At 49.5% G+C, this 24,148-nt stretch overlaps 9 protein-coding genes across 9 annotated transcripts; 2 read left to right on the forward strand and 7 right to left on the reverse strand.

Annotated features, from left to right (window-relative positions):
• Positions 1-554: 554 nt before the first annotated feature.
• BO70DRAFT_366054 (uncharacterized protein) lies at positions 555-1,054 on the reverse strand. The gene has a single exon (XM_025544232.1). The coding sequence runs from the start codon at positions 964-966 to the stop codon at positions 754-756; it is 213 nt and encodes a 70-aa protein (XP_025395192.1). The 5' UTR covers positions 967-1,054; the 3' UTR covers positions 555-753.
• Positions 1,055-1,305: 251 nt separating this feature from the next.
• On the forward strand, positions 1,306-1,749 carry BO70DRAFT_374351 (uncharacterized protein; the record flags this gene model as incomplete). Its single annotated transcript, XM_025544962.1, has 1 exon — positions 1,306-1,749. One exon carries the CDS (start codon positions 1,306-1,308, stop codon positions 1,747-1,749), a length of 444 nt encoding a protein of 147 aa, XP_025395193.1.
• A 6,561-nt stretch (positions 1,750-8,310) lies between these two features.
• BO70DRAFT_356112 (serine hydrolase domain-containing protein) lies at positions 8,311-8,652 on the reverse strand (the record flags this gene model as incomplete). Its single annotated transcript, XM_025541922.1, has 1 exon — positions 8,311-8,652. The coding sequence occupies one exon, from the start codon at positions 8,650-8,652 to the stop codon at positions 8,311-8,313; it is 342 nt and encodes a 113-aa protein (XP_025395194.1).
• A 348-nt stretch (positions 8,653-9,000) lies between these two features.
• BO70DRAFT_390300 (uncharacterized protein) lies at positions 9,001-10,670 on the reverse strand (the record flags this gene model as incomplete). The annotated part of the gene is made up of 8 exons (XM_025546141.1): positions 9,001-9,485; positions 9,547-9,654; positions 9,719-9,742; positions 9,795-9,845; positions 9,898-10,117; positions 10,233-10,285; positions 10,390-10,555; positions 10,644-10,670. The coding sequence occupies 8 exons, from the start codon at positions 10,668-10,670 to the stop codon at positions 9,097-9,099; spliced, it is 1,038 nt and encodes a 345-aa protein (XP_025395195.1). The 3' UTR covers positions 9,001-9,096.
• Positions 10,671-11,744: 1,074 nt separating this feature from the next.
• Positions 11,745-13,409, reverse strand: BO70DRAFT_300569 (carboxylesterase; the record flags this gene model as incomplete). Its single annotated transcript, XM_025539672.1, has 2 exons — positions 11,745-12,784; positions 12,851-13,409. 2 exons carry the CDS (start codon positions 13,407-13,409, stop codon positions 11,745-11,747), a joined length of 1,599 nt encoding a protein of 532 aa, XP_025395196.1.
• A 1,955-nt stretch (positions 13,410-15,364) lies between these two features.
• BO70DRAFT_374354 (cutinase family protein) lies at positions 15,365-16,659 on the reverse strand (the record flags this gene model as incomplete). The annotated part of the gene is made up of 5 exons (XM_025544963.1): positions 15,365-15,384; positions 15,704-16,083; positions 16,174-16,388; positions 16,438-16,523; positions 16,584-16,659. 5 exons carry the CDS (start codon positions 16,657-16,659, stop codon positions 15,365-15,367), a joined length of 777 nt encoding a protein of 258 aa, XP_025395197.1.
• Positions 16,660-17,679: 1,020 nt separating this feature from the next.
• Positions 17,680-19,611, reverse strand: BO70DRAFT_344854 (sugar porter family MFS transporter). Its single transcript, XM_025541475.1, has 4 exons — positions 19,159-19,611; positions 18,610-19,065; positions 17,935-18,543; positions 17,680-17,866 (listed from the first exon to the last, which is right to left on the reverse strand). The coding sequence occupies exons 1-4, from the start codon at positions 19,553-19,555 to the stop codon at positions 17,784-17,786; spliced, it is 1,545 nt and encodes a 514-aa protein (XP_025395198.1). The 5' UTR covers positions 19,556-19,611; the 3' UTR covers positions 17,680-17,783.
• A 361-nt stretch (positions 19,612-19,972) lies between these two features.
• Positions 19,973-22,241, forward strand: BO70DRAFT_390303 (alpha/beta-hydrolase). The gene is made up of 4 exons (XM_025546142.1): positions 19,973-20,411; positions 20,509-20,744; positions 20,801-21,459; positions 21,518-22,241. The coding sequence occupies exons 1-4, from the start codon at positions 20,152-20,154 to the stop codon at positions 22,169-22,171; spliced, it is 1,809 nt and encodes a 602-aa protein (XP_025395199.1). The 5' UTR covers positions 19,973-20,151; the 3' UTR covers positions 22,172-22,241.
• A 42-nt stretch (positions 22,242-22,283) lies between these two features.
• Positions 22,284-23,612, reverse strand: BO70DRAFT_374357 (fungal specific transcription factor domain-containing protein; the record flags this gene model as incomplete). The annotated part of the gene is made up of 4 exons (XM_025544964.1): positions 22,284-22,685; positions 22,756-23,107; positions 23,174-23,404; positions 23,470-23,612. 4 exons carry the CDS (start codon positions 23,610-23,612, stop codon positions 22,284-22,286), a joined length of 1,128 nt encoding a protein of 375 aa, XP_025395200.1.
• Between the last annotated feature and the right edge of the window lie 536 nt (positions 23,613-24,148).

Genomic DNA, 24,148 nt, shown 5'->3' on the forward strand with positions numbered 1-24,148 from the left:
AACCCTAAACCCTAAACCCTAAACCCTAATAAACCCTAATAACCCTAAATAAACCCTAAACCCTAAACCCTAATAAACCCTAAATAACCCTCTCCCCCCTGTTTTAGGGTTGGATTAGGGTTTTAGGGTAGGGTAAGGGTTCTGTGTTTGTTTTTTAGGGTTGGATTAGGGGGTTCTGTGTTGTGTTTAAGCACTAAAAATAGGGTTTATAAAAATAACCCTCTCCCCCCTGTTTTAGGGTTGGATTAGGGTTTTAGGGTAGGGTTAGGGTTTTAGGGTAGGGTAAGGGTTCTGTGTTTGTTTTTTAGGGTTGGATTAGGGGGTTCTGTGTTTATTATTAGGGTAGTGTTCGGGTGGGTTTATGGGGTTTTTAAGATATAGTGTGTGGTTCGTTATGCTTTATACTCTACTATGTATAAATTTCAGGTATTCATCTGTGAAAGGCTTTTGCAGATCCTTCCCAAGACAGCGTGTGATAGGATCTACTTGTCAGGGTAGAAAGCCTGTCGACTAGGTAAGGAATCAACCATGAAACACCGTGTATTCGTTTGATAATGACAAAGGTAGCCTATATCCACGAGATAGACTGATCCTTGAAGGATCAGTAGCTCCTTACAGAGGGATCGGCACCTTATAGGTGCCGGAGAGGTGTAGAACCACTATCGATGACCTCACGACTCTCACAACCACTATAACACGTCATCCCGATGACACGACTCTCACAACCACTATAATACGTCATCCCGATGACCTTTATCCCGATAGCTGGTTTATTCTATCACAAATGGCGCCCTCCTCCGCTGGGACGAGCCACCTGGCTCGGGTGTTGGGGATAGCCTCATGTGTTCCCGATTCGGAACGGTGGGGATCCGATAGCGAAAGGTGGGGAACTCGCGGGGTACACAGTATGAACAGGGTCACGTGCCGTTTCTGTATAGCTTCATGAGTGTTTAGTTGTGTTTGCATGGGTGGATCCCCTGCGAAGAAGTGTAAACAAAAGAATCTCTCGTGTTGTGTTTGCATGGGTGGATCCCCTGCGAAGAAGTGTAAACAAAAGAATCTCTCGTGTTACTCCTCTTCCTCCTCCTCTTCTACTTCGTGGTCGTCGTTCCTTTAGTGGTTTGTGATCGTTCCCTTTACATTTCTTCGTCGTTTCGCGTGATCTTCGTCGTTTCCATCTATACTGCATCGCTGTCATCCCCTTCTTCGTCGGACATCGGTCTCGTTCTCGATTACTTCGCGATGGCGAAGGGAACGGCGCGTCCCAAGCGGGATGTTCCCATCAAAGCCCGCTATAACTTCTGCATGCACTGTCTGAGACACGTGAATAATAACTTCGATCCTAAGGAGGGCGCTCCGTATGATATCAGTTGTCTGTTGGATGCAAAGGCATCCGTCCTGTGTCGTTTCTGTTCCGCGGGGAAGAAGACTTGTGATCCCGTGGGTTTCGCACACTCCGTATTATGCATGTACGATTTACTGACATCTCTCGAGCCTGCAACTGGTCTGCTAGGAAACGCTCGCGATCTCGTGGAGATCATCGAATGGGCCACTCTGATCCTGGAGGAAGAACATTGGAACGGTGATGTTAAGCAGACTGTCCGCGAAGAGGTCCATGTCCTTGCGAAGGCGTTTGACAGTGTGGAGGGTGCCCATGCTCGTGAATTCTCATTGAAGGGTACCAAGACCGCCAAGCGTGTAAGTTCTCGTTATGATCAAGGGATGAGGTCTTCGTGGTCCTATCGTTGACGTTCCGTTAGGAGTTTACCGCCGAGTATACCAAGTTCATTGAGACCCGTCGTGCTCTTTTGGCGCAGTCGGTTCCCCATCCTGGCCTCCGCGCCTCGCTGGAGGATCGTCGTGCCTATGAGGCGGAAACGCTGTTGCGTTTGCTGCCCGGCAATCCGGGATATGTGGGCTGGGTTTCTGCTCTGCGGAACTTTCTTGATTCGGTGAGAGCTATGGCATGCATCCAATACCCGGACGTTAACGATAATAAATCGACTTCGGATGATGAGGATAGTATCATCGGATTGGTCACGGATCCCCGTGTTCTCCTTCTGAAGTCTACTTTCCCCGTGAACATTCCTGAGTTGTAATAAGGGGGCCTGATTATCATCATCATTTACCTCGTGAATAAATAATAAATATGACTGGATATGTTTGAGCGTCCCCTGCTATTTTATAGCAGGATGATTTTATATCTATTAGCGCATTTAATCCGCGATAATATAGTTGATAAGGAATATCAAGAGGTTGATATTCCCGTAGCTTATCCCTTAAGAATATAGAGTAATTTACTAGTGATTATCTCCCGTCTTCTTAATACATAGCGCTTCTTATAGTATTTCCAGTATTGCTTTATAGCTTCGGATACATTCTTTATATTTTTACTAGAAATTTATTAATTATACTCGCTCGGCTATTCTTTCTATTTAATTAGATAATAATCCTGACTGTTATAATATTAATAGTCTTTGACTTTTTTAACTTTCTATTTATCTTTGTTATCTAGCTTAGATATTAAGAGTAATTTTTTATAATCTCTTCCAGTATTCCACAGTTTTAATAAGAAGATATAAAATATATTATAGATTTGTCTATATTTCTTAGATAAATATAATTAATACATCTGAGATTTAATATATTTAAGAATCTGAAAAAATTCTATAAATTTCGGAGCTAGCTTTTTTGATTTTTTGAGTTATAAGTTCTGAGTTAATAACTTAACTAGATTTTTTTTTTTAAAGTAGAATAGCTTTCTATATTTATTATAGTATTTTTTTTATTTTTCTGTAGCTATTTGCTATATCTTTTATAGCTGTTTTCTTATTTTTCTAAGTTTCTTAATTTTATTCTATATCGCTGAGACTTCTTACTGCTAAGAATTAATCTTAATTCTGATATAAAAGTCCGACAAAAAGCTATAAAAAATATTATAAAATAATTAATTTATAATTATATTATCTGTGTTGTTACAGGCGAATTAAATATTTAAAAAAATTAATAATCAGTTAATATTATACTGACTGAAGTAGTATTAAAGATAATATTTAAGTATTTAATTTATTTATTCTGTTTAATTATTAATTTAAGAATAAAACATAGTTAAAAACTTCAAGATTATATAGCTATTATAGACTAAATTTAATCAGAATTTACTAATAAAGATTAATTCTTAATCAGATATAATTCTATTTAGAGATTCGAAGATTAATTTAATCTATTTATAAAATAGTTCAGCAAGATCTGGGGCAGTTATTATAAACAGAATAATAAAAAAAAGATAGTATTTTAAGAATTAATTAATAATAACTAGAATAGTATTAATAATCTTTTTATATTAAATAATAAAAGACAGTCCTGTAATAAAATCTATTATTAATTTAATAAAAAAATATAATAGAATTAATAATAATTTAAGATTATTATATAGTTAATATTTTAAAGCAGTAATTTCTTGATATATTAAATAAATTTAAATATATTTAACTATATTATATTATAATTTATTTCAGTGAAACTTTCTGTATAGCAGTGCTTTTATTTAAATCTTTTTAAAATATTCTATTAACAGATTATTATAATATAGTTTAATAAGTATCTAATATAATATCTTAGAAAAGAGAATATAGTATTAATCTTTAAAATAGATATAATTAATTATTTTAATAATCTAATATTTTTAATCTAATTATTTTTATTAAACAGCAGTCTTTTACTATTATATCTCTGGATTATTATTCTATAAATATAAGATTATTTTTTAAAATTTAGAATTATATATATTTAAGTACAAAACTTCCGCGGTATATACTTATAATATTATAGATTAAAGAATAAATCTCTTTTAAGATAAATTCTCTTAAGCAGCCCAGTCAGCTGTCTTTATATTAGCTTAATTATTAGAATTCTTTAAACTTAATATAATATAGATATTAAACTCAGAATAATTCTATATATCTTAAAATTTAAACTGGATTTTTTCTTTAACAAGATCTCTTATTATTAGAAATAATATACTTATAAATCACACTTAAATTAAAATTAATAGTTTTTTTTAAAAAGCAGATTTTACTTAAAATTTAGAAAATATTCTAAAAAATCTATCTGCTAGATTTAATTTCTCTGTTCTATATTTAATAATAAAATTATAGAGAATTAGATTTATAAGTTATTAAGCTTGTTTTTTATTAACTTAGATTTAATATATAAAAGATTATAAGTTCAAATAATCTGATAGAATCTTAATTATTTAAAAAGTATCTTCTAAATATTATTGCTATTATTTAAAAAAATAAATAATAATAAATAGCTCTTAATCTAAAGTATTATAATTTAGCTTAATATTAGAGAACTTATAGAATTAGAATATAATTAAATAAAATATATTCTTAATATCAGATTAAAATAGAATACTACTTATCTCTTCTTTTAATATATTAGTTTCTAAATAGCAGGGTTTTATAGAATTAAAATATATTAATAAAGATATTTATTAAAAGATAGTAATAAAATAGTAAAAAGCAGTTTATTTAATTAAAATTAAATAAATCTTTTCTGACTTCTGTCTGTTAATTATTTTATAAAATAAAGAAATAAAAAATAAGATAATATAAGAATAATCTTAAATAAATTATTAGTAAAAATTACAGAATCTAAGAAAAATTTAGATATTATAATAACTTTCAGAAATTAGCTATAAAATAATATTATTTACTTATTAAGAATTTATAAATACTTTATTAAAATTAATAATATATTCCAGAAATTTAACTTAGAATTAATAAAATAAATATTTTAATAATTTTATATAAAACTAAGCTTCTTGAAGTCTCTTTAAAACTTAATAAATATATTTTATATAAGATTTCTTATCTAATAAAAAAATAAGAATATTATTCAGATATACTATATAAAAGTTATTAAGAAGTTCTTAAAGCACAGTATATATATAGTTTTAAAAAATTACTAAAGTATTAGTTAATTTAAATAATATAATTATATATTTAAAGTAGCTGTATTAGATATAAAATACTATCTTTTATTTATTATCTTTCTTAATATAAATTTAATAATATATATTCTTGATATTAATCTTTAAAAAGTAAATACTTTCTAAAATTCTGTTAAAAATCTCTAAAATAAAAAATAAGAAATAATAATTTTTAATAAAAATCTTATTAAGATTTCTGTAGTCTATATAAAGATATAAGCTATTATTTTTTTTAAATATAAAAAAAATAGAGACTCCAGCAGGATTTTTTAAAGATTAAATTTAGTCTAGTTTCAGATTCTTTTTAATATATTTTTATAAAATCTTAAGTTTAGCTTTGAATAAGAAGTATATTAAATTATAAAAAGATATTTTATTAAATTTAATATTAATAATATAATCCGCAGGGCCATAAGAAGATAGCTATTAAAAAAAATTTATAAAGAATATATTTTAAAACTACTTAAGTTTAATAAAAATTATCTTAAAATTTAATAATAAATCGCGAGATTTTTTTTCTGATAGCCAGATATCTTTAAAAAGCTTAATAATAATATATACTCTTACTAAGTTTTAAGTTACTTTAATAAATTAAATAATAGAAAGTAATAAAATAAATAATATACTAAATTATTACTGATAGTTCTATACTGATAAAATAATATATAAATTATAAAGTATAGTTATTAAAAATAGTACAGAGCTGTCTTTTAGTTAGAGATCTTAATTAATCTTTATATAATATTATTTAAAAATACAGATATCTTCTCGCGAATCAGTAGCGATAATAGGGACTTTCTATATATTATAAATAAAAGTAATAATTTAATTAATAGCTTTAATCTTTAGCGCAATAATCAGAATATATTAAAAATTATAGACTTTGATAAATTAATAATTAATAATATTTACTTTAATACAGCTATCCAGATCTGCAAAAATTTCAAGACTATTTTAAATATAGATAGAAATATAAAAATAATATATAATTTCTACTATAGATAAAGAAATTAAAATTATAAGATTTATTCTAATTTTTTTATTTTTTTCTCTAAATCTAATAAGAATTAATAGATTCTAGCGGATTAGATTCTTTTATCTTTAGTAGAATATTAATTCGCAAGATATTAGATATTTTTATATATAAAATATTATAATTAATTGCTATTTTTTCTAATAAGATTTTCTCTATAATTCAGAATATCTTTTTTAATAATTTTACTAGTGGTTTCTTGAAAGCGCTTGCGTGATTTATAATCACTGAATTAATTATTATTTTGCTTGCGTTTTTCTTTATTTTCTTATAGTTTATAATAATAAGTAGTAATAGCCACTATTTTGTTCCGCTTCTCTGATAGATAGAGAATATACTCTTAAATATAATAGTTTAGATCCGGTAGTAGCTTAGCAAAGTAAGATAAGACTCTTTTCTTTTCTGCTTGGCGAGGAAAGTGTTGCTTTAAGATATTAAGATAAATATAGAACTCTCGCGGATTCTGGCTGTATTATTGATAAGCCTGTTTAAGTTGGGCCATAGTATTTAATTAAAGAATAACAGCGTTTCGAATCAGTGTAAGAGTCCAATCTTTGAATTAAGATTATAATTTCTTGAGGAATCGTCTCTCTTCCGGACTCTTATCGTCCACAAAATAATATTATCTTTGCCTACATGCTGGGTTCATATAGCTGATAGCAGCGAGGATCTTGTGTTTCTCTGATGAATATTTCTTGGATGCGTCTCTGAATATATATTTCAAATCGGTGATCTATTCTTGATATTTTTGGAGGTTGAAGTTCAGGGCAAAGCGAGGGATATCTTTAAACTTAATCTCTCCCTTATCCTTTTCTGATTCGGGGGAGGATCGGTAGTGTCTCGAGGAGGTTTCGCTCGGGGAGCCATTCCTTTGGAGGTGAGCTATTCTTCGCCGTAAGTTGGTAGCTTGTTCCAATCGATGAACATGATCTTCTAGCTGTTGAATCTCTTCAACGGTGGGAACGGTATTCGGCGAGGGTTCTGGATCGATTCGATCGCTGAGTGCTTCCATTTCTTCACTATCTTCAATGGGTGGCATCTTCCTTAGGTAGTCGAAAAGAGAAGGATCAGAATGTGATAGGATCTACTTGTCAGGGTAGAAAGCCTGTCGACTAGGTAAGGAATCAACCATGAAACACCGTGTATTCGTTTGATAATGACAAAGGTAGCCTATATCCACGAGATAGACTGATCCTTGAAGGATCAGTAGCTCCTTACAGAGGGATCGGCACCTTATAGGTGCCGGAGAGGTGTAGAACCACTATCGATGACCTCACGACTCTCACAACCACTATAACACGTCATCCCGATGACACGACTCTCACAACCACTATAATACGTCATCCCGATGACCTTTATCCCGATAGCTGGTTTATTCTATCACACAGCGACCCTGCCCCGCGGCAATCCTCATAAAATCGGAGTAACTACAAACTTTTAAACTCGGAAATTCAAAATAACTTGTTAGTGTTCATTATATTTTATACTCTACTATGTATAAATTTCAGGTATTCATCTGTGAAAGGCTTTTGCAGATCCTTCCCAAGACAGCGACCCTGCCCCGCGGCAATCCTCATAATATCGGAGTAACTACAAACTTTTGCTCTCAAAAATTCAGAATAACTTGCTAGTATTTCTTAGGGTTTATACTCTACAACATAAAAAGATTTTCATATAATTATCTGTGAAAGGCTTCTGCAGATCCTTCCCGAGGCCGCGAGTGATTAAGTAAGAACCCTGCCCCGCGGTTTTATTCATAACATCAGAGTAACTATAAAGTGTAAACTTTTAAACTTGGAAAACCCTAATGACTTGTTAGTATTTTTTAGGTTTTATACTCTACAATATATAAATTTCAGATATTCATCTGTGAAAGGCTTCTACAGATCCTTCCCAAGACAGCAAGAGATTAAGTAAGAATCCTGCCCCGCAGCATTATTCATAACATCGGAGTAGCTATAAACTTTTAAACTCGGAAATTCAGAATGACTTGTTAGTATTTATTAGTATTTATTCTCTATAATATATGAATTTTATATATTTATCTGTGAAAGGCTTCTGCAGATCCTTCCCGAGGCGGCGAGTGATTAAGTAAGTATCCTGCCCCGCGATATTGTTCATAACATCAGAGTAACTATAAAGTATAAACTTTTAAATTCAGAAATTCAGAATAACTTGTTAGTGTTTATTAGGTTTCATACTCTACTATATATAAATTTAGGATATTTATCTGGGAAAGGCTTCTGCAGATCCTTCCCGAGACAGCGAGGGATTAAGTAATTTATTCCTCCACCGTGACGCCTTCGGTGTATCCCTGGTCCGACATGACAAAGTCTTCGGGCAGCAGACGCGACATGGGGGTGGTGTACTGCACCTCGGGAAACCGCTCATCATCCTCCACCAGCAGAGCGACCGAGGCCGCGGTCAAGGACTTGGATGCGGAGGCAATGTCAAACAGAATATCAGAAATACAGGACCTGGGCGGGTCCAACGACGCCTGCCCATACCCGGCCGACTCGACTTTGTCCCCGTGCACGACCGCGATGGCCAGGCCAGGGACATGGTGCTCGTCCATGAGCTGCTTCACGCGGGCTGTGAATTCCGGGGATAAGATGGACGCCATGTTGGTCTGTGAACTGACTCTGCTTGCTGCCACCCAGCTAGTCATTAGGAGAGGGGATTCAGTGTTGGGGGGGGTGGTTGCCTGCTGACTTTAGTACCCTCTTGCTGCGGTGGTCGTGGATGTGACACGTCTCAAAAGTATATCATCGGCGATGATCGGCAGAGCCAATACCTACTTGCGTGGAGGGAGGGCCTAGGGCTGGTAGGGATCGCCGAAAAATCACTACGCCAGACCTCGCAGAGGCCCAGAATCGGGGCTTTGGGGCACGGGTAAACCCATCATCATTGTCAATTGCATTTCCCGAACCTCCAAGCGAAGGGCCTGGCCCGCAATCTCGGTTTTGCTTTTCCTATGAGAAAATTATGATTACAGGGGACGCTCTCTCCGCGCCGGCAGGTGGCCTCCCTGCCCAGCGCATCCGAGAAGCAATAAAGATAGTCTACATCAGCGCAAGCTCTGGCCATCCATCCCAGCCTCGTGCACGAAATATTCCCGCGTCACCGAGATACCCGCCGCGTCATCAAGAGAAAAAAGTCCGTTCGCCTTGACCAGCTCGTCCTCCGAGTCATGCCGCGACAGCTCCCCCGCATGCGTGTCCGGGTGCGACACGGATACCGTCGTGCGCTGCTTGCCCGTCCCCAGCCCCGTGGGCCCGGAGGTGGACAGCTCGTAGCCCCGGCGGCCGCTGTAGGTGCCCTTGCGGGAGTGGGAGCCGAACACGAGGGTCCGCAGCACGGGCAGGCACGAGGCGATGATGGCGATGGCGGTCTCGATCATCGAGACGGTGCAGGTGATCATCTGCTCGTTGCGGTACGAGTAGATGGCACGGACGACTGCGCGGGGGTCCCCGTTAGCACGCATGATCACCTTGCCGGAGGAGAGGGGGATACGTACTGCTGGTGATAATGACCAGAACGCCCAGTAGGAAGACGGAAATAACGCCCAGCTTCTGCTTCGGCGGCATCTTGAGCCGCGCAACCTGCGAGATGGGCAGGCAGATGACTGCCGGGTCAGTGTCCACGTTCCAATGAGGGCTGTGCCGTGCCTGGGAAGAAGGAGCCCTTACTGAAGGCATCACTGAAGATGTTAACTGCCGTTGGTTAGCGTGTCTGCCTCGGGATCCTTCCGGGGGTGTTTCATACAGAGAATGGTCAGCCAGTAGTTGATCGTCGAGGGCCCCGACGGGCAAGCCACTACTCCGGGTCAGTCCATCGCATCCTGGCATCATCGCCAGGTGTCTCTCACAATCCGGGTTCTCGATGCTCTTCCACTGGCGGTCCGGCGGGAAGCACTTGAAGACAATATCAAAAAACAGCACCAGCCAGGTAGCCCCCAGCACGGCGAGCGTGATGTTGTAGACGGTCTCGTACCGCGTGCGATCGGCGAGGCGCTTATAGAAGATGACCAGGCTGGACTTGATAAGCCACAGCGAGGTGACATACAGGGTGGACCCGGGGATGATCATCTGGGACGGGCGAGGATGGAGTCAGTCTGTGTGAAGTGGATGCTGCATGCGGGATGCTTGTGCGCGGATCCATCGATCCATCCGATCTCGAAAGCAGGACTATACTACTACCGACCTTCATCATGTTGATCTCTTCGGCCGTGGTCGCCTTGGCCATCGCTGACATGCCTGTGGGTGGGGGACGCGGTCGGTTAGCCATCGCACGGATCACCAGCGGCCAGAGGAGTCGGGGGAGATGGCCCTGCCCCTGCCAACACTCAACAGCGCCATACCTTGCGTGAACATGTAGTGCTGGATGGCCAGGTCGCCGATCAGGCACAGCGTCGCCCCGATGACGAAGATGTCATCGAGGTACAGCTTCTTCAGCAGTCGCCAGCGGACAATCAGGCGACAGACCAGGAAGACACACGCGGCCGCGGTGCAGATGTACCAGGCCACCTGGGCGCCGTATGAAACGGTTAGCAAGCTGCAGGATGCAGGCTGGGATGGGAATTAGAGAGAAAGATGCAGGGATTCTGAGACACACCACTTGGCCAGTATCCGGACGAGCCATGGCGAGGGACGCACGATCCTCGAGACGGTCAGGGAGGAGGACGAGGCATTTCAGTTCGTCAGTCGATGTCTGCCCCCGAGGGATTAATAACTGCTGGCCGACAGGCCACAACTGCCCCTTTGGGCCCAACGCCGCACAGGGACAGGGACCTGTTGGCAGTTAGAGTTCATGACATGACTACCATTATTCCTTGTTCCTGGGTTGACCGTCTGGCACGACGCACACGAACAAGCCTCATGGGCCCTCCTCGTAGGTGCCTGGGCGACGGCGTCCACGGTGGAGGCAGACAAAAAAGATCCCAGGTTCTCAAAGGCCCGCAGGGCCAGGCTCAGGCTCGAAGCATGCCATCCGCCCACCGGGGCCCTTCTGCATTTAGGGCGTGGGGCCATCCTGGAGTGCGATGTGGAGTCTGGTCCCTTTCCCTTATCCAGGATAGTAGCGATAGTAGCGCCCCGTGGAACCCATCCGGAGGGCAACGAGGGCCGGTGATTGCTGGATGAAGACTCGCTCGGGAGGCGCCGTCCACTTGGCGCCCCGCCGACTTAGGGTTGCCGATCCACCCACCCTGAGACATCCGCCCACGTCGGCCATCGTCCGATGGCCTTCTGGCTTGTTTTTGCTCTCGGCCAGTGCCGATTGTTGGCTTCGCATCGCATCCTGCAGGAGCTGGCGCTGCACAGCATCCCGGACAACGGCCATGCACGGCGATATCTCGAAGCCACGTTGTGCACTGGTCTTGTCTCAGACCGTCGGGTCCACAGGATCCCAATGCCGGTCAGCATCAGATGTCCTTCTTACTTTCTAAGTTCGGAGTGCCGACCGGCTGGGGCGTGGCTGGGCTGGGTTGGGCTTAGGGCCCGGATAGCGCCTCCCCTCAAACACGACTCATTTCACCATCCCCATTAGGTCAACGCCTCTCGTTGGTACGTAACACAATTCATTCATTCCGGTATTAATTACAAAATCTAATAAGATCCACTATTGCGAGGTGCGGCCAAGGCCAGAAGATAAAAAACTCTCCTCCTTGCACCCACCCCCACTCCCAGGCTCCCAGACAGTCCAGTCCGGCTCCCCCTACGAGGAGGCAGCCGCCGCCGCCAACAGCACAGGGTTTTGCACCACCGGGTACTGGGGGTAGTGCGGCTTGTACACGGCCTGGCACCGTCCATTGTACGCACCCGTGTTGCTGATCTCGATCGCCTCCTCGTTGCCGGGCACACCCAGACGGGCCAGGGGGCCGTCCACGGGCTCGGCCTGCGCCCACCCGGGCCCGGCCTCGGGGTCCTTGATCCAGGCCACGAACCAGTCGTTCATGTAGTCAGCCAGGTCCTGCTCCGCGGCGGTCACGTCGGTCAGCTTGGAGAAGCACTCGTTGCCGCCGTGGAAGAAGGGCACCTCGCTGCCGTGGGAGGGCCCGATGTCCGTGACGCCCAGGACGTTGGAGTAGTTGCCGAACCAGCGGTAGATCCAGGTCGGCTGCTCGGCCGCGCGCATGTCCAACAGGTAGTCGGTGGCGCAGAGGAACCGGGCGTCGCCGTAGCAGGCGCCGCTCATGAACGCGACGGAGGAGTAGTCGGAGCGGTTGTAGGCGGTCTCCAGCTCGGCGGCGGGCACCCAGGCGACGTCCGCATCGAAGGTGTGGATGAAGGAGGTGAAGTTGGTGTCCTCCGAGGCGTAGGCGTACGCGAACAGACGGCCCTCCTGGTCGGAGTTGCCCACGATCAGGGGCAGCGACTTGGGGTACAGGCCCTGGGCGAAGCGGTCCGAGTAGTTGGAGTAGCGGGTGAGGTTGTCCACGGCGGGGCCGAACCAGGTGTTGGAGGTCGAGTTGAAGTAGGTGGTCTGGAAGGCATAGGTGTCCACGTCGCGCAGACAGTCCAGCGTGTAGTTGCCGCTGTTGCAGCCCAGCGACACGTTGGCGGCCTCCATGTCGGCGACGACCTCCGTCAGGGCCACGCCGGCCGGGGCAAAGGCCGGGCCAGACTCCGCATTGGCGGACATCTCGATGGCACCGGCCAGGAAGGTCTCGGGGTGGTTCCAGAGGTAGTCGTCGACGTGCACACCTCCGGAGGAGTGGCCGCCCAGCACGATGCGCGACTGGTTACCGCCGAAGGCTGTTGGGGAGAGATGGGTCAGTTCAGCTGGGACAAGAAAAAAAAAAGAGGAGCGGGGACGCATACCTTCGATGTTGTCGTAGACCCACTGCACGGCCAGCTCGACGTCCATGATGCCGAAGTTCTGCGACTCGCCCTGCAGCTCGAGGGCGTTGGGCGAGGCGTAGATGCTCTCGCGGTAGTTGAAGTTGACATAAATAATATCCTTGCGGGCGAAGTTGAAGCCCTGCCACTGGGCGTTGCTGCTGCCTCCCGTCACCATGGCACCGCCGTAGACGTACACGAACACCGGCAGGTCCGTGCCGTTCAGCGGCGTCCAGATGTTGAGGCTCAGGCAGTCCTCACTCTGGGCCGTGATGGCCGTGCCGGACATGGCCTGGGCGCACGAGGCCCCGTAGCTCGTGGCGTCGACGGTGCCACCGGGAAACGCGCTGAGCGGCTGGGGCGCCTTCCAGCGGTTCTCTCCGGCCGTGGACTCGGCGAAGGGCACGCCCAGGAAGACGTTGGTCTCGTTCTGGACGAAGCCCTGGACGCGGCCCTGGTCGATGGTGACGGCCGGGGCCGCGGCCTGGGCGACGCCCACGAGGGCCATGGCGGCGGTGGCAGTGTGGCGGAGAAGACCCATGATGCACGACGCACGACGCACGACGCACGAGACACGAGACAGGCAACGGGGATGGATGCTTGTGAGGGCAGGAGGAAAGGGAGGGCCGAGTGTGTCCGGCGACTGGGAGAATGGCGTTATTTATGGCCGTCGCACGGCTCGCTCGGGCGCAGGCCGCGACGACCGACGAGCTTCGTCCCGATGGTGATATGCCGGAAATCCGTCACACCGTTGTCGTCCATGACAGACACTAGAGACGCTAGAGACGCTAGAGACGCTAGCCACTAGTCTATCGACTAGCAGTCTCTGTATCTCGGTTGCCCTTGCAGGCGGGTGTCTTTCCGGCGCGAGTCCGACCCAATCGTGGCCATCACCGTGGGGCCCTTCAGGACCCACGGCGAGTCGCGCAGGCTCAACAGACTTCACAACGCTCCGGTACAGACTGGTGGCAGCCAGAATTAGCTGCATGTGGTGCCACCTGCCTTTCCCACGTGGTGCGTTGAGCTTGGCGATTCTCCATGATCAATCATTGCACTGCCGATGACGAATGGCCCGGCCAGGCCTGAGAGAGCGAGGGAGGGAGCGAGAGAGAGAGAGAGAGAGAGAGAGAGAGACGGAGAACAAAGTCCCACTGCCCGCAGACCACCTTCGCCATAGCATGATAGCACATGTAGCACCCCTCGGTATCACCAGTCGAGTGATTTTTGTTGACCGTATCCATTCCAGCAGCCCACCCACGCGAGTCGGTGCCCTGTTGGAGAAGTGGTGAGAAGTGGTGAGAAGTGGTTAGAAAATAAACCACGGAACTCGTGGCTGAACCTTCCAGTCCTTCTCGTCGTCCTCGCTCCTCGTCCTGTCTCTGGCGCCAGATCTCGCGAATCAGCGGTCTCCCTGGGCCTCCCAGCTGCTATCTATCCCCGCGCCGTTCCTCCTGGTTCCTCCTGTTCCTTCTCCTGCCAATGTCTCCACGCATTATCGATTTCTGTCCCCATCTCCCGGTGAGGATGACTCGAGGGGGGTGCTCTGGAATCCACCGACCTGGTGGTGTGATGGACTAGATATCTAGCTAGTGGTGACAGACATCATCCATCGATCATATCACCTTCTCGTCTGAGTCTGGGTCTGCTCGTGGAGGATACTGGATTCGGCCTCTCGCCAACTTCCCCCCGCTCGGTGGAATTGTAGCCTTGGTGCTCATGCTCATGCCGGGACTGGTCGGAGGGAGGGAGGAGCGTTTATGTCGCGTTGGACATTGTGATTGATTTGTATTGGTGGAGAGACATGATGGTGGATATATATCCCGGTCGGAGATAGGACTCGCGACCGGAGGGGGACGGGTTTGCAAAGGGAAAGCGAGCTCGTAGCGACCATAAACTTGGACGTGTCAGAGTTGAATGTGATGGGGTGACCGGAAGAAGTGGGAGAAGAGAGAGAGAGAGAGAGAGAGAGAGAGTGTGTGTGTGTGTGTGTTTGATGGTGTCACTTGATGGTGGGCTGGGTACGCGATGATGGCCTGACTGCGCAGGCACGCAACCTTTGTGCCTGAGGTACATGCCTCCGCCTTAGGCTGTCAGGCGTTCAGGCAGCAGGGCACTCAGGCCTTAAGCTCCAGGCATCCCGGCATACGCATCCGTCCCAGGCACCAAGGCACCCCGCCTTCTTTCGTTCTTGCCTCTTCTTCATTCCTCCTGTTCATTCCTCTTCTTCTCTCCTTCTCCTCTCTTCATTGTTTCTCTCCTCGCATTCATCCCCTCCATCCCCACCATCCCTCCCATCTCAGCCATCTCAGCTATCTCCATAAACTACGTCTACCGAATCCCCATCGCCCGGATCCGGGCTTTTCACGGACGAGGCCACCGGACAAGAGCTACTCCTCGATTCGGGTCCCGCCCATTCGACCACGCCACCGAGTATCTGCTATAGAAACATATTTTTTTGGCCACTCACCGAAGGAACGACTAGCTTCAAGCAATACATTAAGTGTCCGACCAGGGAGCTGTTTAAAAAAGAAAAAAAAAAAAAGAAGAAAAAAGGAGTGCGAAGTGCGAGAAAAGAATACAAGAAAAGCAAGTCCACCAGAGCTCGCATGACCGGGTCCATGCCCCCATGGATATCTCAGATGAGTTGAACCAGGTGCAATCGTAGTGATATACAGAGCCGGCTCCACCAACAAAGCCGCCGGGGTGCACGCTCACCGTGCCCCCACCCAGGGTTGCCGGAGAGTCGAGTCGTCCAGCAGATCCCCTCCCCCATCGTCGTCCGACAAACATAGCAACGCCACATCACTTACAAGAACGATCCGAGGGATGACGAACCACCGGAGGACGACCCTCCACCCAGCAGGCTGGCCAATCCGCCCGCCGACGACGACTGCGAGGAGTCCGATCCCGTGGAGCTGGAGGTGTCCGTGGTGGTGGCCGACGACGTGGAAGCACCCAGCTGGGACTCCAGCCACTGCGAGGCTTCGCCGGTATTCATGATGTAGGTGAAGTGCGACATCGTCACGATCAGGGTGCCATCGCAGACCATGTCGCCCACGGCGCAGTAGATCTTGACCTTCTCCTTGGGGAAGTCCTGGATCTGGCCGCCTTCCTGGGCATTGCGGGTGTATCCGAACAGCACCACACCCTTGATCTTGTTCTTGACCTCATCCGAAAGCTTCTTGATAGAGTCGTCCATCACCGCCGTTCCCTGGCTGGAGGGCTATTAGCTGGTCTGCGTTGGGGTGGCTGTAGGGGTAAAAAAGAAAAAACAGAAAAAAGAAACAAAAAAACAGGCGACGGACCTATATCCACCCGCCAGAATCTGACTGGTAGGACACTTGGTGGAGGCGAGATTGAAGAGACTCTCCGCCTCACTGATGGCCGCCGGGGACGTGTTATCCGGGAGCGCGTTGGAGATGAGATCCGCCGTGTAGTCCGGTCCAACACCCTGGCAGATGACCTGGCCCATCTTGGCCATCTTGAGATCATTGCAGACCGCGGGACCGGTCGAGATACCCTTGCCACCACATCAGTACGTTGTTGTCTTTGACTACCGGGCCACTTACGAGGAGACCGGGCTCGGTCGAGGCACGGGCGAAGATGAAGATGATGGGCTTGCAGGAACCGTCGCGCAGTTCGTTACCATCGGAGGCTGCATGGCAGGTCAGTCGGGGAGGCAAACAATCGGGTATCTAGGACAGCCTCCACATACTCTGGCGTTCCACCAGCCCCATGGGGGTGGCAGCAACGAGGCCCGCAAGGCTCAGGAGAAACAGACGAAGGTTCATGGCGGCGGTGGGGGTGGGTTTAGGGTTTATTAGGGTTTAATCCGGATGCTCTGCACAGAATCCTCGCGGCTAGAATGATTAGGAGCGAGGCTATAGTCTCATCGCGAGGCGATCTGGTCGAATTTATTTGGAGCCATGCGCCACCACCAAGCCGGCGATCGATCTCACATGCGGCCGCCATGTGTGCATCAGCGCCACGAGCAGCGAAAACTACTGTCGCATCCCGTTTCATGCCGGTGCGCATCATATCAACATTTCCTGGGCACGAACCACGGGCCATGAGGGAGGGAGCGAGCCGTGGAATGCCCTGCCCGCGAAAGACCCTCCGTTGGGGTTGATTTGCTGGCCCGCCCAACGGCTTGTTTCACCCGCAAGCCAACTTTTGGGGGTTCGAGCGATCCTGGGCTTTATTCCCCTTCGAGAAGCAGGTGCGCCGCTGGGCGGCTGTTGCGGTTTGGAATAAAGTGAATAGCGTCTCGGGGACCCAAAAATCGGGCGTCTGATCGCCGGCCGATCAGGACCCTGAATCCCCCCCGCCTGGCCCTCGAAAACAACCATTACAAAGGTCCCTGCTGGTCCCTGCTTCCCTCCCCATGGGCCTGCGATGTCATTGTTGCGGGAGAGCCGACCCCTTGGCAAGTCGCTTCGAGCCTTGAAGCCCGTCCAGCCCCGACCGGAGGCGCCGCCCTCTGGAGCCCGGTCCCTCGCTGCTCCCCATACGGATCCATGGAGACGATGCCGATTACCCGAAGGCCTTGCTGGGACAGGCCGCCATTTGGCTCGTCGGGGTGGGACAGGCTAGGCAGAATCGTTTACAACAAGCCTCGATTCGAGGAATGACGGGGAAAGGGTAAAGTGCGGACACGCGAATGACATCAAGAACAGACGGTGCCGGTCTAGAGTTTGTTTCACATTCCTCCTACAGCAGATGGATCGCCTATGGCGCACGGAGTGGTGGCCATCAGACCACAACCGCTTTCTACCGCTCTGACCCGGAGAGACGGCTGCAAATTTCACGCTCGAGCCGGTACAAGTACCTGAAACCTTGTCATTTATTGGGCCTGCTAAGCCGTGGTTACATTGACAGTGGTGGCATGGCCCTCGAAATAGTAGCCATTGCCCCTCTAAACCTGTTCCACTTCAGTAGCATGAGCTTCCTTCTTCTCCTCCAAGGCTGCGGGTCCCGAGATGTCGGAGATTTGATACCCTGGATGGAGGAAGCGTTAGCGTGAGACCGACAGGAAATGCTTAGGCTGGGGGTTGGGCTGCACATACCCTTGAACTTGCGAGCCGGCACCTGGTTCTGGAACAGGACCTGGATCTCCTCCAGGGTCCGGCCAGACGTCTCAGGAAGGAAGAAGAAGATCCAGACAGCCGCCGCCGCCATGAGACAGCCATAGATGAATCCGACGCGGGCACTGAGGCCGGCGCCGTCGGCGCTGTCGAAGAGATAGGGGAAGGTGAAGGTAACCAGCCAGCTGCAGAACCAGTTGGCACCGGTCGATGTCGCCATCAGCTTGCTACGATTCGGGCCCGTCGAGATCTCGGATGTGACCACCCAGACGGCCGGGCCTAAGGCAAGGTTGTACACGATCATGAAGATGTAGACCATCACCACGATCGTCCGGTCCAGGGCCATCGTCTTGTGGGTGGCCGTGCCAGCGCCGCCGACCACCAGCAGCACCGCGCACACCATGCAGCATGAGAGCAGAAGCATGGGCCGACGGCCAAAGCGCTCCACGCAGTATTGGTTGAGCCATACGGCCGGCATGGGCACCAGGTACAAGCCCATCTGGATCAGGAAGGTATTCGTCATCCCAATGGCCGTGAAGAAGACGATGCCGTAACTGGTGATGAAGTTAATCCCGGAGGCTTGTTGCCAAGCTACAGTCGGAAAGAGTTAGCATCGAAGGGTTACAATCAGCTCCGGGGTCCCTGTTTCTTGCTTACCTTGGATCGCCATCCCCAGGTAGGTCTTGCGACCGTCGACGTCCCATTTCAACAGGTCTCGCCAGGAACTCTCGGTGTGCTGGTCGTCCTGGATGGTTTCCAGGATGTAGAGAACCTCACTTTCGATGACGTCGGGCCGATTGCCATGCAGGCGCCGCAGGGCTGCCCGGGCTTCCTCCGTCCTCCCTTTGGTCAACAGCCAGCGAGGCGATTCCGGGGCGAACAGGATCAGACCCGGGACCAGGATGATCGGGAAGACCAGTTGGACTGCCATGGGGATACGATACGCGCCGCTGTCCCCCCGACCCTTGGTCGCGTTGTCCACAATGACGCCGAGCAACAGCCCCAGGCCGACATCGAACTGGTACAGCGACACCAGGGCGCCCCGGAACCGGGACGGCGCGCAGTCGGCGACATATAGAGGGACCAGGCAAGAGATCAACCCCACGGCGTATCCTATTGATCGAAGTCATTGCATCGGTCAGCAACCAAACGAACAGATACGCGCGACGTCGCACATTCTCCCCTTACATGGACGAGTGAACCTACCGAGCAGCAGTCGCCCGACAATCAACAGGGCCAAATTGTCGGCCGCGACTTGGAAGATCACACCGACCACCACGAACGCGCTGGAGACGAACAAGCCTCCACGGCGACCGATTCTATCGTCTACGAGGTAGGACGATACGGCCCCGACGAGCTCTCCGACGTTGATGATGCTGGTGGTGAGAGACTGGATGCTGGCGCTCAGGATGTAACCGCCCGTCGCGCTATCGTAATGCCCATAAGCCTTGATGAAGGGCTCCATGACCAGGATTCCGGAATAATAGGACGAGTCGAACCCGAACTGGAAGGCAGCGACGGTGATGAACAGACAGATGGCAATGGCCCGCCAGTCCGCACGGGCGGCCGCCGCGACCGAGAGTTGAGTTGGAGGGGTCGTCATCGCGCAGGAGAGGAAGGCAGGATAGAGCAGAGCAGAGCACAGAGCACAGAAACTCGGCTCGCAGGGCAGGGGGGGGGGGAGAGCAGTCAGAGATAGATCGGGGGTGGATGGGAGAGAATTCTGGGATGGGCGACAGCTGTGCTGCCTAGATTTTATACACCCACAAATCCCCGGATTTCGCGTAAGCCGGGAAGCCGGGGTTGCGGAGAAACCCTATCTGGTTCTCGCAGGCTCGCCGGATGGACTGGACGCGTTCCAGGCCGGGGGGGCCGGGGGGCACAGAGGCAAACAGGCGAATTGGCCGAACGCCCAGCCAGCAATTCGCCGAGTAGAATTCGACGGCGCGGACCGAAGGCTGGCCGTGGCTGGCCGGGGCTGGCAGCGATTGGGAGGGCCGGGGATGGAATGGGCCGGGGATCCACCGCGGCGCTGCAAACGGGCGGCGACGGTCGATGACTCCACGAGGTCAGCTGCCGCCAGGTATAAATCCTTAGCCGCACCGACCCGATCCATCCTCAACTTCAGCCAGGACTCGCCAGATTTCTCCTCGCCCGGAATCTGCTTCACCACTCCCCCCAACTCCCCCAACTCCAATCATGGCGTCTTTCGTGCGTCAGCAACGGGGCCCCGACGATGCCGACCAGGCGCCGGCCGCTCCCAGGCAGACGCCGCTGGAGGTCCTGCTGCCCTCGCACACCGTGCCCTCGTTCCCCCAGCGCGTTATCGGCCGGAAATCACCTATCCCGGGCGTCGAGGAGTTTCGGGGGATCCCGTATGGCATCGTGCCTGCTCGCTGGCAACACGCCCTGCTCCGGGATCGATTGCCCGACGACGTCTTCCACGCAACTCGAAACGGGTAAGTCGATGAACCTCGAATCCGTAGCCCACCTCACCGTGCATGGGGCTGGCCAGCTAACCGCCGGACCCCCCCCCTTGGGTATCGCCTCACCCAGTCCCCGCTGCCCGCAACCACAGGAGCCCAACAACAGCGACGACTTTCAGTCCTACCTCGAGTTCCCCCGCGACGTCTCCGAATCCGAATTCGACTGTCTCAACCTCTTCATCACACGGCCCAGCGCGACGACCCTCGCCGCCGCCGGTTTTGATGCCCGCACCGTCAATCTCCCCGTCTATGTCTATATCCATGGCGGCGCCTACAGCTTCGGCGCGGGCACTGATCCCATGTGGGGTGAGTACTCACTATCTCCTCGTCGGCCCAAGGCAAGCCCTCTGACTTGCTGGTAGATCCCGCCCGCCTGGTCCTGAAGTCCGTCGCCTTGAAGACCCCCATGATCGTCGCGACCGTCAACTACCGACTGAACATGTTCGGCTTCGCGGCATCGTCGGAGATTATCCAGGCCCAGCCGGAGGGCCAGAAACGGGGGTGCAACTTCGGCCTGACGGATCAGCGGATCGCCCTTCGCTGGGTGCACCAGAACATCCGCGCATTTGGCGGCGATCCGCGCAGAATTACCGTCGGCGGCCAGTCCGCGGGGGGAAGTTCCTCGCATGCCCACGTCCTCGAGGCCATCTTGGGCAAGCGCGAGCCCCTGGTGCAGCGCGGGATTGTCCAGTCCGGGGCCGTCGGAGTACTTGGCCCCATCTCGATGGAGCTTGCTGATGCGCGATGGGCGGCCTTTTGTCGGCACCTGGGAGCCCCCGAGGGCGATGCCGCCGCCCACATGGCATTCATGGCGGCCGTTGCGCCAGCAGACATCCTCCGAGCACACCACGAACTCGGCCGCTTCGCCTGCCCTCTGGCCGTGGACGATTTAACGATCTCACTAAGGCCGAACAGCCGCTGGAATGTCCACTTGGATGGCCAAGAAGGACCGGCGCCGGAAGAGGTGCCTGCCAATGATGACACTGTGATTGCCGTTCTGATCGGAGATACGGATGTGGAGGTGAGCTTTCTCGATATCCCCATCCACAACTGCCGCGGGAGACTGATCATGGAAACAGGGCATGTTACACTCGGCCGCGGTAGGAGAGATCAAGACCTTCGATCAGCTTCACGAACGCTTGGAGGTCGAAGTGCAATCGACGGAGTTTCTCCGGAGCTTTTACGAGACGTATGGTCTTCAATCGAATATGTCGAAGACAGATCTTCACGAACGGGCCCTTCAATTCCTCACAGATATACAGTTTGGTTACCACGTTCAACGCTCCAGGGAGGAACTGATCGGCTGGGAGGGGTCAAGTGAACGAAATGCCCGCCCGACTGTCGTGCAGTCATTCCGCATGAGGGTCGGAAATCCATTCCCCGGGCCAGCCTATGGAAAGGCCCATCACTGCGTGGATTTGATATATATTTATGACTGTTTCGCCGAGGCATTGCGCCAGGCAGATACAACCCTCCCAGCCGACTCAGTCTCCAACGCCGCGCTGGTGGACCGGGTCCAAGCAGACTGGATCCGATTCATCACAGCGCCGTCCGTCAGCAGCCAGGCCGGCTTCGTGACGGTGTACGGTCAGGACCGAACAGCGGCGTCAGTTGACATGGCATCGGATCAGGAGTGGGTGGAGCGGAAAGGCCGATTAAACTTCCTGGAAAGAAACCAACTATTCTCTGCGCAAGCCATCAAAGCACTGGCGGGTGGTGGCCATGTTTTCTAGAGACACTTTAAATAGAAGCCGTCTACATATGGCCGCCTGTAGCTAAGATATCGTCCGTGGGTGTTCGGATATTAACAGGCCGGAAGAGGCAGTCCGCGACGGTTCAGCTCCTTCATCTAAGGCCCAACGGGTCGGTCCATAACCCTGTGTATCCGGGGATCCAGCGGTAGCGCAGCATTTCCGGATCCAGCACCGGCTCTGGTACACCCGATGACTCCTCGAGGGGTTGGGGACCCTCGAGCGGTTGTGCTGACGAGGACTGATCCATGTTGTGTGACAAGGCCCGCCGCAGAAGTTTGGCAAACGTACGCTGGTAGTCCATATTCGTAGCGGCCACAAACATATCCAAGACCTGCAGGTTAATAGCGCAATTGTGCAGAATCAGGCTGTCCGAGTGCCGACCGAGCTTCTGCGCTAGAATGAGGAAGATGAATGAGGATTGCAGAAAGTACGTCCCGAAAAATCGGTACATCAAGGACAATTGCGGATCGATTTGAAGAATATGACGAGCGATCTGATACCGGTTGGTCAATCTCTTGGGATACCACGCAACAGGAAGTTAGTAATGCAATCAGGGAGCTTACATTTGCACATGCGACAGCATGTTCGCCCGCGATCAGAAATTCCGACGATGCCTGCCATGCAAGATCCTGATACATTCGGACCACATCCATTGGGCCATGCAGTAAGACGAACATACAGTGGTACATATGGAAGCCATAGTAGGCTACTGCAGGGACCTCTGCTGCCGGACAGAACTCGCAGTGCGGCTCGGCAATTGTACAGAAGTCCGAGCCCACCAGCGCGGCAAACGAATGGAACCATCGGTCTAGATTATGGACGATTTTCCCGCGAATGGCATGTAGAAAGCTCGCATCCGTATTGAAGGTGGAATGATCGCAGAGAAACCGGAACTCCAGAATCTCGCCCAATGCCCTGCAGATGAGTTAATCCTCGTTTGTCACGACAACCAGGGTTCCGGGTACCCCAAACTCCGCATACCTGGCAAGTGGTAGAAAGATACCAAGCATATCCAAGCTCTCTACATGGTAGGTGAGGGCCACGGGGTCATGGCTCTGCCGGTCGGACCAGGGAAGCAGCGGGCCTAACTGGTTCCAAACCACATCCGGCCGTGGAGGAGGAAGAGGCAGGCATTCCTGGTCGGTGATGCGCGGACGTCCATTGAATGACAGGGCGGTATGCCGGTCAATGATATAGGTCGCCCACCACAGTCTACCATGGGCACATTGTTAAATCGCCAGGGATAACCACTCGACTTCCCCGGAGGTAGGACTTACCTTCGCCGCTCCTCCTTGTCATCTTCACTGAGGTCCGACGCATCGTGGTGCAGGTGCAACTTCTGGACGATGTATTTCAGAAAGGTGAGCCAGTAATGCAAGCTCGACTCCACCGACCGTTCACTCGGAGCGATACTGGTCATGATAAAGGCCGTGACGGCGTCATCGAAGACATGATTGGTGTCCGGGAGGGTGCGGGGGTGGAAGTGGTGGATCAGCTTGGCAAAGAGGTATCGTCCTTGGGCGGTTCGCACCTTCGCCCTCCGGACGGGGGCGGGGGTGGACTGATCAGCCGAGGGCATGAAGCACGCAACGCCTATGCCACGTGAGATCACCAGAGGCTGTCAATCGGGGAGATCCCAGCGGCGTACATAGGATGGAAAGGAGGAGGGTGGGCATGGTGGGCCGCGGGGCCCGCTGATCCAGGAGCCTGCCTCGTCGAATCAGGAGCGTGTGGAATTCCTGATTGGGGGACGCAAAGAAGTGCTCAAGCAGACGACAGGCATCAAAGCGTGTCGGTTGAAGAGAAGACGAACTAGTCCTGGCGGGTGAGTACAAGGGGTCTGAGGCGATGGACGGGACCGAATCCACACTGACCTGGAGTGTTCCTCGTCCATCCGAAAGACCGCCAGGTCACGCAGGGCATCTAGTATGGGATAGTCCGGTGCATCCTACGCGC

The sequence above is a fragment of the Aspergillus heteromorphus genome (genome assembly GCF_003184545.1).
Source record: "Aspergillus heteromorphus CBS 117.55 chromosome Unknown BO70scaffold_36, whole genome shotgun sequence".
NCBI lineage: Eukaryota > Fungi > Ascomycota > Eurotiomycetes > Eurotiales > Aspergillaceae > Aspergillus > Aspergillus heteromorphus.

Bases quoted from the DNA above. Each gene is read 5' to 3' on its own strand.
- BO70DRAFT_366054 (XM_025544232.1), bottom strand. From the start codon at position 966: ATGCAAACACAACTAAACACTCATGAAGCTATACAGAAACGGCACGTG.
- BO70DRAFT_344854 (XM_025541475.1), bottom strand. From the start codon at position 19,555: ATGACGACCCCTCCAACTCAACTCTCGGTCGCGGCGGCCGCCCGTGCG. The intron at 18,544-18,609 runs GTAAGCAAGAAA...TTCCGACTGTAG, and splicing joins CCTGGGGATGGCGATCCAAG to CTTGGCAACAAGCCTCCGGG. The intron at 17,867-17,934 runs GTATGTGCAGCC...TCCTCCATCCAG, and splicing joins GCCGGCTCGCAAGTTCAAGG to GGTATCAAATCTCCGACATC.
- BO70DRAFT_390303 (XM_025546142.1), top strand. From the start codon at position 20,152: ATGGCGTCTTTCGTGCGTCAGCAACGGGGCCCCGACGATGCCGACCAG. The intron at 20,745-20,800 runs GTGAGTACTCAC...ACTTGCTGGTAG, and splicing joins GGGCACTGATCCCATGTGGG to ATCCCGCCCGCCTGGTCCTG. The intron at 21,460-21,517 runs GTGAGCTTTCTC...TCATGGAAACAG, and splicing joins TCGGAGATACGGATGTGGAG to GGCATGTTACACTCGGCCGC.